This window comes from Ochotona curzoniae, unplaced genomic scaffold, assembly GCF_017591425.1.
Source record: "Ochotona curzoniae isolate NIBS_2020 unplaced genomic scaffold, NIBS_Ocur_1.0 contig_2723, whole genome shotgun sequence".
NCBI classification, from domain to species: Eukaryota; Metazoa; Chordata; class Mammalia; order Lagomorpha; family Ochotonidae; genus Ochotona; species Ochotona curzoniae.
Window position 1 is genome coordinate 2257747 of NW_024465573.1, and position 12502 is coordinate 2270248.

At 49.9% G+C, this 12502-nt stretch overlaps 1 protein-coding gene across 7 annotated transcripts in view; it reads right to left on the minus strand.

The window, feature by feature from the left end:
• Positions 1-12502, minus strand: part of GRAMD1B (GRAM domain containing 1B) — a 191573-nt gene that overhangs the window by 88734 nt on the left and 90337 nt on the right. For 2 of the 7 annotated variants that reach the window (XM_040976793.1, XM_040976791.1), the window contains exon 1: positions 68-826. The exons of 4 other annotated variants lie outside the window; for them this stretch is intronic. In XM_040976793.1, coding sequence (XP_040832727.1) covers positions 68-90 — 23 coding nt within the window. In that variant the 5' untranslated portion in view covers positions 91-826. Of the gene's footprint in view, positions 1-67; positions 828-12502 lie in introns of those variants that run through there. One more of the 7 variants, XM_040976792.1, reaches the window with a different exon arrangement.

Here is a 12502-nt window from a genome sequence, read left to right on the forward strand (position 1 = left end):
TTCAGTGGGATGCGGGGGCAGCTGAAAGACACAGGAGGAAAGACTCAACCCCCCCACCTCCACTTACCAGGAGAGCTTGAATCCTTTCATTAGTACAGTCACGACAGCCCACCGACTGTGTCCTTAGCATCCCTGTGACAGCTCCGCAGGTCCCAGGACATATTGGAAAAGATGACGGAGTCCCAAAAGAACAAAATCCCATGTAATGTGACTTGAACACAGAAAGAGAAAGGGACAGAGAGAAGGAGAGGGACCCGGGAGATGGGCTGCAAGTGGTCCCCTCTTTTCCCCTCTCCCAGCCGGGAGCAGGGCTCCAAGGCCAAGGGCAGCGCCTGCAGATCCAGCCCTGGGCTGGAGCCGCCCGTCTGAGCTGTCGCTGCCGCTGCCAGTTTCTGATGAGGATGGGTAAGGCTGGCGGGGTTGCGCACAGCAAGTCCTGGAGTTGCCGTCCTCAGGCAGGCAGGCTGGCCACCCACCCACCCTCACCTCGCTCCAGGCAGCTTTGGGGAGGGAAACCAAGCAGCGCCCGGGAGGACGAGAGCGCACGCCAAGCAGAACCTGCACCTCTCTTCCCCCAGGCGGCAGCTCCCGCAGCTCCATATAATCTCCTAATCAATGCAGTACCCAAGCAAAGCACTGCCAGCCACTTCCGCCCATTTAAAGACACAGCACATGTTTTGTCCCAGGATGGGACAGAATGTCAGGGAGAGGGAAGGGAGGGAAAGGGTAGGTGTGGGACACCGGGGAAGGAAGAGGAGAGCGGCGGAAATCTCTGAAGATGAGCACTTCCTGGGCACCCACCACGAAACGCCCCACCCCTGGGGGCCGTGGGGTGGGGGACGTCAGTGGTCAGCGTGGGGAGTGGGGTAAGCCTTGGTCGCAGGTCTGGGAATCCTAACCTGAGAGACCCTGAGCGGCTCGCGGGAAGTATCCAGTCAGGTGTGCCCCTGCAGACCACCTTAAATAGGATCCTCACGGGCTCCCCGCGCGGCGGGGCGGGGCCTGCCGGGCAGTGAGCTCCCCGGCCCCTCACTGCACACCGGACGCTCAGTTCCCTTCCCCTGCAGGGGAAATTGCTGCGACTACCGACTACCAGAGCGCGCAGTGAGGTGGCAACTTGGGTAGCTCAAGGCGCCTTCAGTCACCTGGGCTGGGATCCTTTTAAGGGGCAACAAAGGCCTGGCTGGGAGAGAGGGGGGTGCCGTGGGAATCCACCTTATCCAGCAGGACAGACAGGAAGGTTAGGAAACCCAGGGATTTTCAACCTTATCAGGGGCATAACAAATCTCTACAACACTGAAGTTGGCTGATCCTGCATCACCTCCCACCAGGCCTGGGGGGCAGACCCAAGGTCCCAGCACTAAAGATTTCCCTTCCTGGGTTATGTGGTTCCTTTTGTCCTTCCCTGCAGTACTATCTGGGTCAGTAACGCGGATGAGTGAAGATGAACAAAGAGGAGATTAATTATGAAATAGCAACCTTCAACTGAACCATAATAAGCATTTACAGTGAAACTGGTCCCCAAACAACCGAGAGACATCCATGTATCGTGTGCACCTTGTGTATACTTGACCCTCCCGGGTGGCACCTGGAGCGCAGCATGGCTCTCGGACTTGTTACTGCTCCACTCTCTGCCTTTCTCTTCCCAGAGGACATGAGAGCTAAGACCCTGAGGTCTGGGTCCTGTCATGCAGGACTTCCCCAGGGCAGGGGTGCTGTAATAATCAAGTTTTAAAATTGCTGTACCCTGATTCAAGTGCAGCTGAAGCAGGAGCAGTCTCTCCCTTTGGGTGTCCAAATGGTCCAAATACTCACTAAGGTGGCTGCCGAAGTCCTCCCAGAGCCACCCTCAGATTCGGGATTTTGCTCCATGCAGAGTCCCACATCAATGTTTCCAAGACTTCTGAACCCACCTGCCGTTATGTCGTTAAAGTTCCTGAATGGGGCTAGCGTGGTGGCACAGCGAGCTAATTTTCTCTGCCTGCAGAACCAGCAGCCCATATAGGTGCTGATCCAATTTCTGCTCATTCCTCTACTGATCCCAGGAAAGCAGTCCAAGATGACCTAAGTCCATTGGTCCCTGCGCCCATGTGAGAGACCAGGAAGAGGCTCCTGGCTTCAGCCTGGCCCATTTCTGACCACTGTGATCATTCTGGGGAGTGAATCGGCAGATGGATGATTTCTTTGGTTCTCCCTCTTTCTCTGTAACTCTGCCTTTCAAGTAAAAAAAATAACTGTTTTTTTAAAGATTTACTGATTTTTTTTTTTTAATTGGAGAGACAAATTTACAGAAGAGAGAAAAAGATCTTCCATCTATTGGTTCACTCCCCAAGCAGCTGCAACAGCCAGAGCTGAGCTGATCTGAAGCCAGGAGCCAGGAGAATCTTCTGCTGCATATTCCCACTTTGGGTGCAGGGTCCCAAGGCTTTAGGTCATCCTCCACTGCATTCTCAGGTCACAAGCAGGACACCAGATGAGAAGTGGAACAGCAGGAACACAAATTGGCACCCATATGGAATCCTGGCACTTTGAAGGGTCGAGGGTTTGCCAATCACGTCATTGCGTCAGGCCCAGTAAACCAATCTTTAACACAAAAAGGAAAGCTTCTAGAACCTGTGCCCAGGCCATACTGAAGGCACAGGTACAAAATGGAGCACAGAGTCTAGAATCACACTGAGGGGTCCCTTAGGGTACAAAACCCAGGTCCCAGAAGTCAGCACTTAGCCCGGCAACAGGGGTCCTTCATTCTGCCGGGATCTAATTGGGGGTATTTACACATGATTCCTACAACATGCAAAATGATCAACATAAAAATTCACCTGCTATAATTTTACTGAATTACAAGTACTGCCTGTTGTTGTTTTGGCAGTGCCACAACAAATGATTTTTCAGGTTGTCCACCTCTGCCCTGGACAAACGTCACTGTCCCCCAGCTGGATGTAAACATGCTCATCCTGCTCACCAACAGCTCAAGCACAGACAGCACACACAGCCTGGACCACAGCTCTGCAAGCTTCGCAAGTGGTTACTGTGAATGTCAGAACTCGCCGGTGTTGATATTTTAACTATTTCTATAAACTCTCTTTACCCAAAACTCCTCCACAACTATTAATAAGAATGCATTGAAAGCTGTTATCACACTAAGTATGTCACACACATTCTCATTTAATTCGGACGTCCCCATGACACAGCAGTACCAAACTGGATTTCCCAGTTAACGTAGCCAAAGATTACACAGAGTGCAGTTCTTGTCTAAACAGACGCATGTAAAACTCCAAAACCCATTCTGTCTCTCTCACTTTTTTTTTTTTAGTTGAAGATTTATTTGGCCCAGTGTTGTGGTGCCGCACATGGGTGTTAGTTCAAGTCACAGATGCTCCACTTCGGCTCCAGCTCTCAGCTAATGCTCCTGGGAAAGCAGTGGAAGAAGGCCCAAGTGCTTCGGCCCCAGCATCCCCGTGGAAGACAGATATGAAGCTCCTGTCTTTTCTCTAGCAACTGTGCCTTTCAAATAATCTTTTGTTTTTATTCATTTATTGTTTACAAAGAGGAGGAGAGAGAGAGAAAGATCTTCAATACGATGATTCACTCCCAACCAGCCACAACAGCCACAGATGAGCCAATCCAAAGTCAGAAGCCCAGAGCCTCTTCCGGGTCTCCCCCACATGTACAGGATCCCAAGGCTTTGGGCCGTCCTCCACTGCCTTCCTAGGCCACAAACAGGGAAATGGATGGGAAGCAGGGCTGCCGGGATTAGAATCAGCATCTATATGGGATCCAGGCATGTACAAGGCAAGGACTTTAGCTGACAGGCTAACGCACCTGGCTCTCAAATAAATTTGTAAAAATTACTTCGTTGAAAGGCAGAGTGACAAAGGCACAGACAGATCTTCCACCTGCTGGTTTGCACCATAATGTCCAGGTGAGGAGCCTGGAATGCTGTATTATCTCTCATTTGGGTAGTACTTGGGCCAAATTCCACTGCTCTCCATGGCACATCAGCAGAGAGCTAGATCAGAAATGGAGCAACGAGGACTCAAACCAACATTCAACATGGAAGCTGGCAAGCATGCAGCACGTTAACCCTCTAGATGGCAACGTTAGCTATTCAGCCCATTCTTTTCATCATTATGCATATTTAAAAACAACAGTTCAGGGCTCAACGCAACAGCCTAGTGGCTAAATCCTCACCTTGCATCCAATGAGATCCCATATGGGTGCTGGTTGTGTCCCATCCAGCTCTCTGCTTGTGGTCTGGGAGGGCAGCAGAGAATAACAAAAAAGCCTTGGGACCCTGCACCTGCATGGGAGGCCGAGAAGAAGCTCCTGGCTCTTGGCCACTTGGGGATTGCCAATTGGGGATCAAACCAGCACAGGAAAGATCTTTCTCTCTGTGTCTCCTTCTTTCTGTATATCTACCTTTCCAAAGAAAGAAAGAAAGTTCACATTCTCCTAGAATAAAGAGTATCCAGGTAATAGATTTAAAAAGAGAGAGAAGGCCCGGCACGGTGGCCTAGCGGCTAAAGTCCTCACCTTGAACATGCCGGGATACCATTTGGGCGCTGGTTCTAATCCCAGCCGCCCTGTTTCCCATCCATCTTCCTGCTTGTGGCCTGGGAAAGCAGTCGAGGACGGCCCAAGGTCTTGGGCATCTCACAGCTGTGTGGGAGACCTGGGAGAAGCTCCTAGCTGCTAGCTTTGGATCGGCTCAGCTCCGGTGGTTGCCGTCATTTAGGGAGTGAATCATCAGACGGAAAATCTTCCTCTCTGTCTCTCCTCTTTTCTGTATATCTGACTTTGCAATAAAAAAAACCAAATATATCTTTTAAAAAGAGAGAGAGAGACTAAATGCAGTGACTGCTTCTACTCCTGCCATGCATGCTGGCTTCAGTGACAATGAGTGACGCTGGAACAGAGAGGGGAGCCTGGGGGTGGCAGCACAGTGCCAAGCACTTTGCTTCTTACAGGAGGACTTCATTTTTACAGTTCAAAAAAACTCATCAACTACCATTCACCTATGGCTTTCAAGAAACACAGTCTGCGGGGGCCATCTTTCTCTGAGCAAAATAGTGAAACAAAAATCCTCATTTTGTGGATCTTAATTTTTCCGCTCCTGAACAGCAACGTGTGTGGTTTGAAAAACTCCCTGAGCAGTGGACACAGACACAACCCGTGGCAGCGACCCCCCTAGACTCTCCCGCCTCTGCCGGGATCTGTGTGATCCACCGTGCAGACAGCAGTGAGTCAGGGAGAGAAGGGCCCTTCCTGGCAGGACCAGATCCCAGCGTCTCCTGAGTCAGGCCGGGTGTCAGTGAGACAGAAGACACAAAGTTCTGTTTCAACGCTTGATGAACTACGAACAAAGTAAAAAGGAAAAAAAAAAAAAAAAAAAACCCAAAAAGTTAGAGGTCAAAAATGCAGCGGAGGCGGAAATCAATGAGTCTGGGTTTTGGTTTCCGGGCCTCTCAGAGGCACAGGTGCATGCGAAAGCCCACTCGTGGTAAGTGGTTGACAAAGACTTCCTCTCATAAAAGGGCCTCTCTGGGTCTCACATCAGTGAACAAGGGCAAACTTGAGAGAGCCAAACACTGCCCAGGAACTCAAGGAAAACAGCCCTCCTAGGCCTTGACAGTGAACAAAACCATCTCAGAAAGTATCTTCATGGCAAATGGCCCTCACACTTACTGCAGCCTGAGACTACACGGCAACAATTCACAGACAGCCATAAAGTAAAAGGAATGGTACATCTACCACAGGAAAAGAAAAGGCTGATCCCCTGCATCAAGGGGAAAGACAAGGCCTTCTGGGAGAGAATACTGGTAGTCTACTTCATGGGGGCCTGGCACAGTGGCCTAGTGGCTAATGTCTTCGCCTTGATTGCACTGGGATCCCATATGGGCACTGGTTCTAATCCCAGCAGCCCTGCTTCCCATCCTGCTCCCTGCTTGTGGTCTGGGAAAGCAGTGAAGGACGGCCCAAAGCCTTGGGACCCTGCAGCTACGTGGAAGCCTGGAAGTGGCTCTGGGCTACTTGCTTTGGATTGGCTCAGCTGCAGCCATTTCAGCCACTTGGGGAGTGACTCAGCAGATAGAATATCTTCCTCGCTGTCTCTCCTCCTCTATATATCTGACTTTCCAATAAAAATAAATAAACCTTTAAAAAAAAATAAAGAGGGCCTGGCGCATGGCCTAGCAGCTAAAATCCTCACCTTGAACACGCCAGGATCCCACATGGGTGCCAGTTCTAATCCCAGCTGCTCCACTTCCCATCCAGCTCCCTGCCTGTGGCCTGGGAAAGCAGTGAAGGAAGGCCCAAAGCCTTGGGACCCTGTACCCACGTGAGAGATCCGGAAGAGGCACCAGGCTCCTGGCTTCAAATGGGCTCAGCTCCAGCCATGGTGGCCACTTGGAGAGTGAATCATTGGCCAGAAGGTCTTCCTCTTTATCTCTCCTTCTGAGTATCTGACTTTCCAATAAAAATAAATAAATCATACAAAATTCCCACAACAAAATAAATAAAAAGATTGAAAAAAAAAAAAAAGTTACAACCCTGCAAGGAAAATACAATTAGAAAAACAGATCAATGATTTGAACAAGTACTTTCAGCGAGGAAGCAATATGTAAATATATTAAAAGATGCCCATTCTTACTATATAACAACAACAACAACAACCACAACCAAAAACTTGAACTCCAAAGTTACGCCATTCCCTGTCTACCTGATTTGCAAAAACTGAAAAGTCTGACAACATCAAGTGTTGGAAAGAAGCTATCTAGATTTGACTGCCTAGGAAATTTATTTGGTATCATGCAATAAAATTGAACAAGTGCACCCCAATACTTGATGTTGCCACACCATGAGTATGGCAACTCACATGAGAAGGCTTGGACAGCAATCGCCACACACTGTTCTATACAATAGCATGAAAAAAACAAAAGCTACAAAACAACCAAACAGATGTTAACCAAAAGGATAAGCTCCTGGCCGTGGTGAAGTAACACAGTGTACAACAGGCCGAACTGCTGCACGCAGAGGGGATGAACCTGAGAAATGCAATGTCAGACCCAAAGCGGGGACGGACTAGGGTGCAGTAGGTGAAGTTCCTGCTTGCAATACCAGCATCTGCCAGTGATCAGCAGTTCAAGCCCCAGTTGCTACACTAATACACCTGGGAAGGTGGTGCTTGGGCTCCTTCCACTCCTGTGGGAGACTGAGCTGGAATTCCAGCTTCATTGCCAGGAGGTCAAATGAAGGGTGAATCCAGGGACTGGGCGATAACCTCTGGTTCATTCTGTCACTCTACCTTTCAAGTTAAAAAGAAAAAAAAATATATATATATATACATATTTGTAATGAACACATACACCATGATAGTATTATTCCATATATATATGATACACAAATAAAACACAAATATTCTACATTTGTAAACTAAAAAGTGAAGAAATGATACATTCAACCCTCCTCCGAAGGGCGGGAAGCTAATAAAGCCGGCAGAACCACTAAGAGAGCTGTCCTTTCTTCTTTATATTTCATACAAACTTTTTTTTAACACTTATTTTTATTGGACAGTCAGATATACAGACAGGAGGAGAGACAGGAAAATCTTCTGTCCGTTGATTCACTCCCCAAGTGTCCAGAATGGCTGGATTTGAGCCAGTCTGAAGCCAGGAGCCTGGAGCCTCTTCCAGGTCTCCCACAGAGGTGCAGGGTCCCAAGGCTTTGGGCCATCCTCGACGGTCTCCCAGGTCACAAGCAGGGAGCTGGATGGGAAGTGGGGCTGCTGGGATTAGAACTGGCATCCGTATGGGATCCTGGTACTTGCGAGGCAAGGACTTTAGCCGCTAGGCTACCATGCCTGGCTTTCACACAAACTTTTTAAACATTATCTTGCAAAGGTTCGGTATTTGATGAAACAATTTAAAAATAAACAGTCATTAAGAATTTTAAAAATTAAAATAAAATAAACAGTGATTAGAAAATAACACCACCAACCTCCCTTAGGTTTATGAGCAAATTTAATTTGGGGGGTGGGGGGTGAGGAGGTGTTGGGGGTCTGATCATGACAATGTTTCTACTATCTGTTTATATAAAAAAAAAGTTATCAAAAAACTGGCTTTTCCAGACTCATTGGCAGAATAGCCAATCCACTTGCTGTCGTGGTTGAACTGCTCCAGCCTTTACTGAGCTTAGAACAAAGGTTGGGAAAATCCCTTTACAATTAAAAAAAATTTTTTTTTGGTCTCCTATAAACCTTCATGTTGTAAATCAAAATGCAGTCATCAACCTTTCAAGGAAAATGATTTATTACGGAGCAGGGTGGCAGCTTTCGCACAGGACAGCGCACCAAGGGGAAGGCAAAGCAGGATTTTCACAGTTAAGTGAACATACAGAAAGTTTTGCCATGTGCAAGGCAACAGGATGTCACTGGGAGCAATCTGTTGATTCTAAGACCTATAACATCTCAAGCAAACAAAGCGAAAGTTACCGAGGTCAGCATGCCCTCAAACAGACAATCACATCAAACAGGCCAGGGGCTGTCAGCCTTCCAAGAGCCTCACCGGAACTGGCACCTTTACAGAGTCCACGCTTGGTCCAGTCAGAGTTGTTGTCTGTTTCAGCTGATCCATGTCACCTCAGGCCTCACCCATCCTGGTATCACTCCTCTGCTAACCCAGTAGAAGCAACATCTGCTTTCTCCACTCCATTCATAGATAGGGACTGAAATGGTGCGGGGAGGTTACTGTTTTACTTGGAGACTGCAGCCGGTGACCTTGCCCGCAGACCTTCAAAGCCCCCAGGCCGACGGAAACCCTCCAACTTTGAACCCTGAGGTCAGCTCTCGTGTAAGGCTTCAGTTAACTAGGGGCAGAGCCCAAGGGAACTCAGCACTCCAGAATCTTCCACCTCTGCCACCCCCCACAAGCCTGTGCTCTTTTTCACCAGCAACTCAGGGCACCTAAGTCCCTCCAACCCTCTGGCTCCTGATCGGAGCAGAAAACAGACCGGCATGATGGGAGACCCCCTGGCAGCTCACGTCCGGAACAGAGGGCAGCTGCAGTAAGGGGGTGAAACTGCATGTTTCTAGTTGCTGGCAAAACTGGGGCAGAGCAGTGCTGCAGTCACACGCTGGGGAATCAAAGCTCCAAGCTCAGGCAGGGGAGTCATCAGGCGCTGAGAGTGTTATATTTAAGGAGCATTTTTGGAGGTCAGGAAGCTAGTGAGAGAAGAGCAGCGGGGGAGGGCGCAGCCTCCCATAAACACCATTTCAACAACAAGCCTCTGGCCTCCTCTAGCCAGGAGCCTCTTCCAAACTCCCCATTGCACTCAATAGAGCCAGTGTGAGAGGACCGGCAGATGGCCAGGGCTGCACCGGTCAGGTGCTCCCCACCACTTCCCTGTTCCCTCCCTTCCTCCTCCCTGGGCACGCTCCTCTCCCCACCCTCTGCCACTATTAGTCACTGGCTCTGGGGTGACAGTGTGGGCTGCAGGCATTGGCCTCGCCTTCTGGTCTGCTCATCTGTGTCAGCTCCCAGCTTGCAGCCTCCAGAGACAGCCCTCCCCTCCTGTCCTTCCAACCATCACGCACACCCCTCTCCTCCAGCCCTACCAGCCAAAGTGACAAGAGGCTCAGAGTCCGGCCATAGGGCTGGCAGAGTTTGACAGGCCTGTGGGTAGAGCTAGAGAGACTGTTTCGAGAATGCCTCCAGGACACTCAAAGAGAAAATGAAACAAACAAAAAGGGACAGAATCACCTTCACTAGCCTTCCTGACTCCTCCCTCACAATCTGCTAAGCCCTTCAGGCAACAACACAAAGCACCAAGTCAAGAGCACACTTCTGGGCAGCTTCATCCTGCCCCAGGGGAGGTCTGAGGGCAGGACCCAGGCAGCCAAAGCGTCCATCCATGGGGTGCAGATCCAGGCACTCTGGAAAGTGGCTGCGTGGATGTGATGTCCTGCAGTGCACCTGGCACCCTGCTGAGGCATTAAACCACGTGTAACAGGGACAATGGTTCCAGGACTCCTGTGGTTTGTTCCCTATATATGACAAACCAGCACTTGGGCACTTGCTGTCATGTAAGTTGCTACTCAATAGTTGTCATTTTAAAAAGTTTTGATCTGTAGTTGGTCCAGCCCACCCATGTGGAGGTCACAGGTCCAGGGTGCCAAATAACACAACTGTATCAGGTATTTATTTGAAAGGCAGAATTACACAAAGAAAGAGTCAGGGAGAAAAAGAGAGTGCCGCCGCTGGTTCACTCCTGAAATAGCCACAATGGTCAGGGCTGGGGCAGGCAAAGCTGGGAGCTTCAGCTAGGTCACCCACTGAGTGGCAGGGGCCCAGGGACTTGGCTCATTCTCTGCTGTGCTCGCAGCATGGCAGCCAGCTACTTATCCACTACGCTCAACAATGGCTCCCTCTATAAGTACCTGCAGTGCAAGAGTTGGGCTAAGCACCTGGCCCAGTGACTGCGACTCTGCTGCAGGTGCCCCAGTCCTGCGGCAGAGTGCCTCAACTCCGCTCCTGATCTCAGCTTCCTGGCAGGCAGTGGGGATGGCTCAGGTGGTCAGGCTCCGGCCACCCTTGGGGGAAGAATGGCCGGAATTCTGGACCCTCAGCTATGTGCCAGGCCATCTGTGAAGTCAATCAGGGAACGGAAGCTCCCTTTTTGTGAATTTGCCTCTTTGTCTGCTCTAATTCATTGGCAGACCTGTTTTGTTTTTGCCTTTGTTTTTTAAGATTTATTGATTTTATTTGAAATGCAGAGTTCTAGAGGCAGGAGGTAGGAGGGACAGAATAACCATGTACTGGTTTGCCCCCAACACCCAAATCAGAGCCAGGAACTCCCTTGTGGTCTCCCCCACTGGTGGAAGAAGATCAAGCATTTATTCGGTCTAGGTCTTCAGGTCTCCCCAGGTAGGTTCTCAGAAAGCTGGATCGGAAGCAGTGCAGCTGGGACTCAAACATGCACTCTGATGTAGGATGCTGGAGCCAAGGAGTAGCTTAACCCACTGTACCACCAATACTGGCCACCTCTCCCCAAAATTGTGTTTTGAGAGGATGTGCCCAAGTTCCATGGCAAGTACTGTACTGTTGTACAGAAGGGACTAGATCATCCATAGACTCTGATACTTACGGGGTCCCTGGAATAAACCCCCCCTAACACCCAGAGTTGACAAATGTAAACAATACACAGCACACAGCTGGGGCCACACCAGCCCCTCATCTCTCAGCTGGGACCCTCCCTCTTCCTGCAGCCACTGTCTCCGTGTGTAGGGCCCAGGATATCTGCAGACAAGTCGCCTTAGCGCGCTCGCTAGGGCTGTGAATATAATCCCCAAAGCAGCTCCCTTTTCTATACCACCATTCCCTTTGCTTCCAAAACGCTTGACTGCCTGACCCCAGGGCGGGTTGGACTGCATGACCTGTTCAGTGAATGCTGCAGGGTCACATGACTTTGCTGGTTGACAGAAGGGCAGACCCTAGGAGGCAAGAGCCCCACTGTCAAGAAAGATAACACACAGCTCAGAAAAACCCCAGCAGCCAGGAGGGAGCCCGCTGTGGATTCCGTTCATTGTTCTAATTACAAGCACAGAAAAGGAAACACCTCTCGCGCCAGATGGGAGGAACAAGGCAGATTTCTAATGACCGCCCTGGCCCTCCTGGTTTAGTCTCGGGAGAAATTCAGGGTGCGTGATGGTGCTAGCGGCTGCTTGTAAGCTCAGAGTCTGCCAGGGAAGGGCACCCATTCCCCCATAGCCAACCGCCTCTTGCTCTCCTTGCACCCAATGGGGATTTCTCCTTTTCCACACTATGACATATGAGTATTGTGTATGGGGAAGTGGAAGATAGAGATGAATTGAGTGTTGCTCATTTCACAGTGGCCATCTCCCGGCCAAGGGCATGACAAGCATCTACTGTTGGCAGAGAAATTGCTTGCTGATATGACAAGCGCAGAGAAACCGCATTCTTCACTGACCTGGCCTTGACATCAGTCCCAGAGGTCTGTGTTGTGGTTGAGTGTGGAGGTACTGGAATTAGACTTAGGTGCAAAAAACAGACTGAACAGCAACCCTGAGCAAATTATGTCTTTCTCTTAAGCCTTAGCTCCTTCCTCTAGGAAAAAGTCAGGGATGAGAACCAGCCTCTGGATGCTGGGAGGAGGCAGTGATGTCCGAGGTGACGCAGCGTGGAAGTCCTCACTGCTGTAACCAGCCAGCGTTGGGGACACTTGCACGACATAAACACCATCCACCTGTCTCCTTCATGCACACAAGGCTTCCACTTCATTTTCCTCCCATTTCACTAGTACTAGTATTTATTATTTGAAGGAAAGAGTTACGGGGGGGGGGGGGTGTTTAGAGTCAGGAATAGGGAGGGAGAGAGAGAGAGAGAGAGAGAGAGACCTTCCATTCACTGATTCACCTCCAAGTAGCCACAACAACCAGAGTTAGGCCTGGCTAAGGCAGGAGCCTGGATCTTCGTCCCGGTCTCCCATG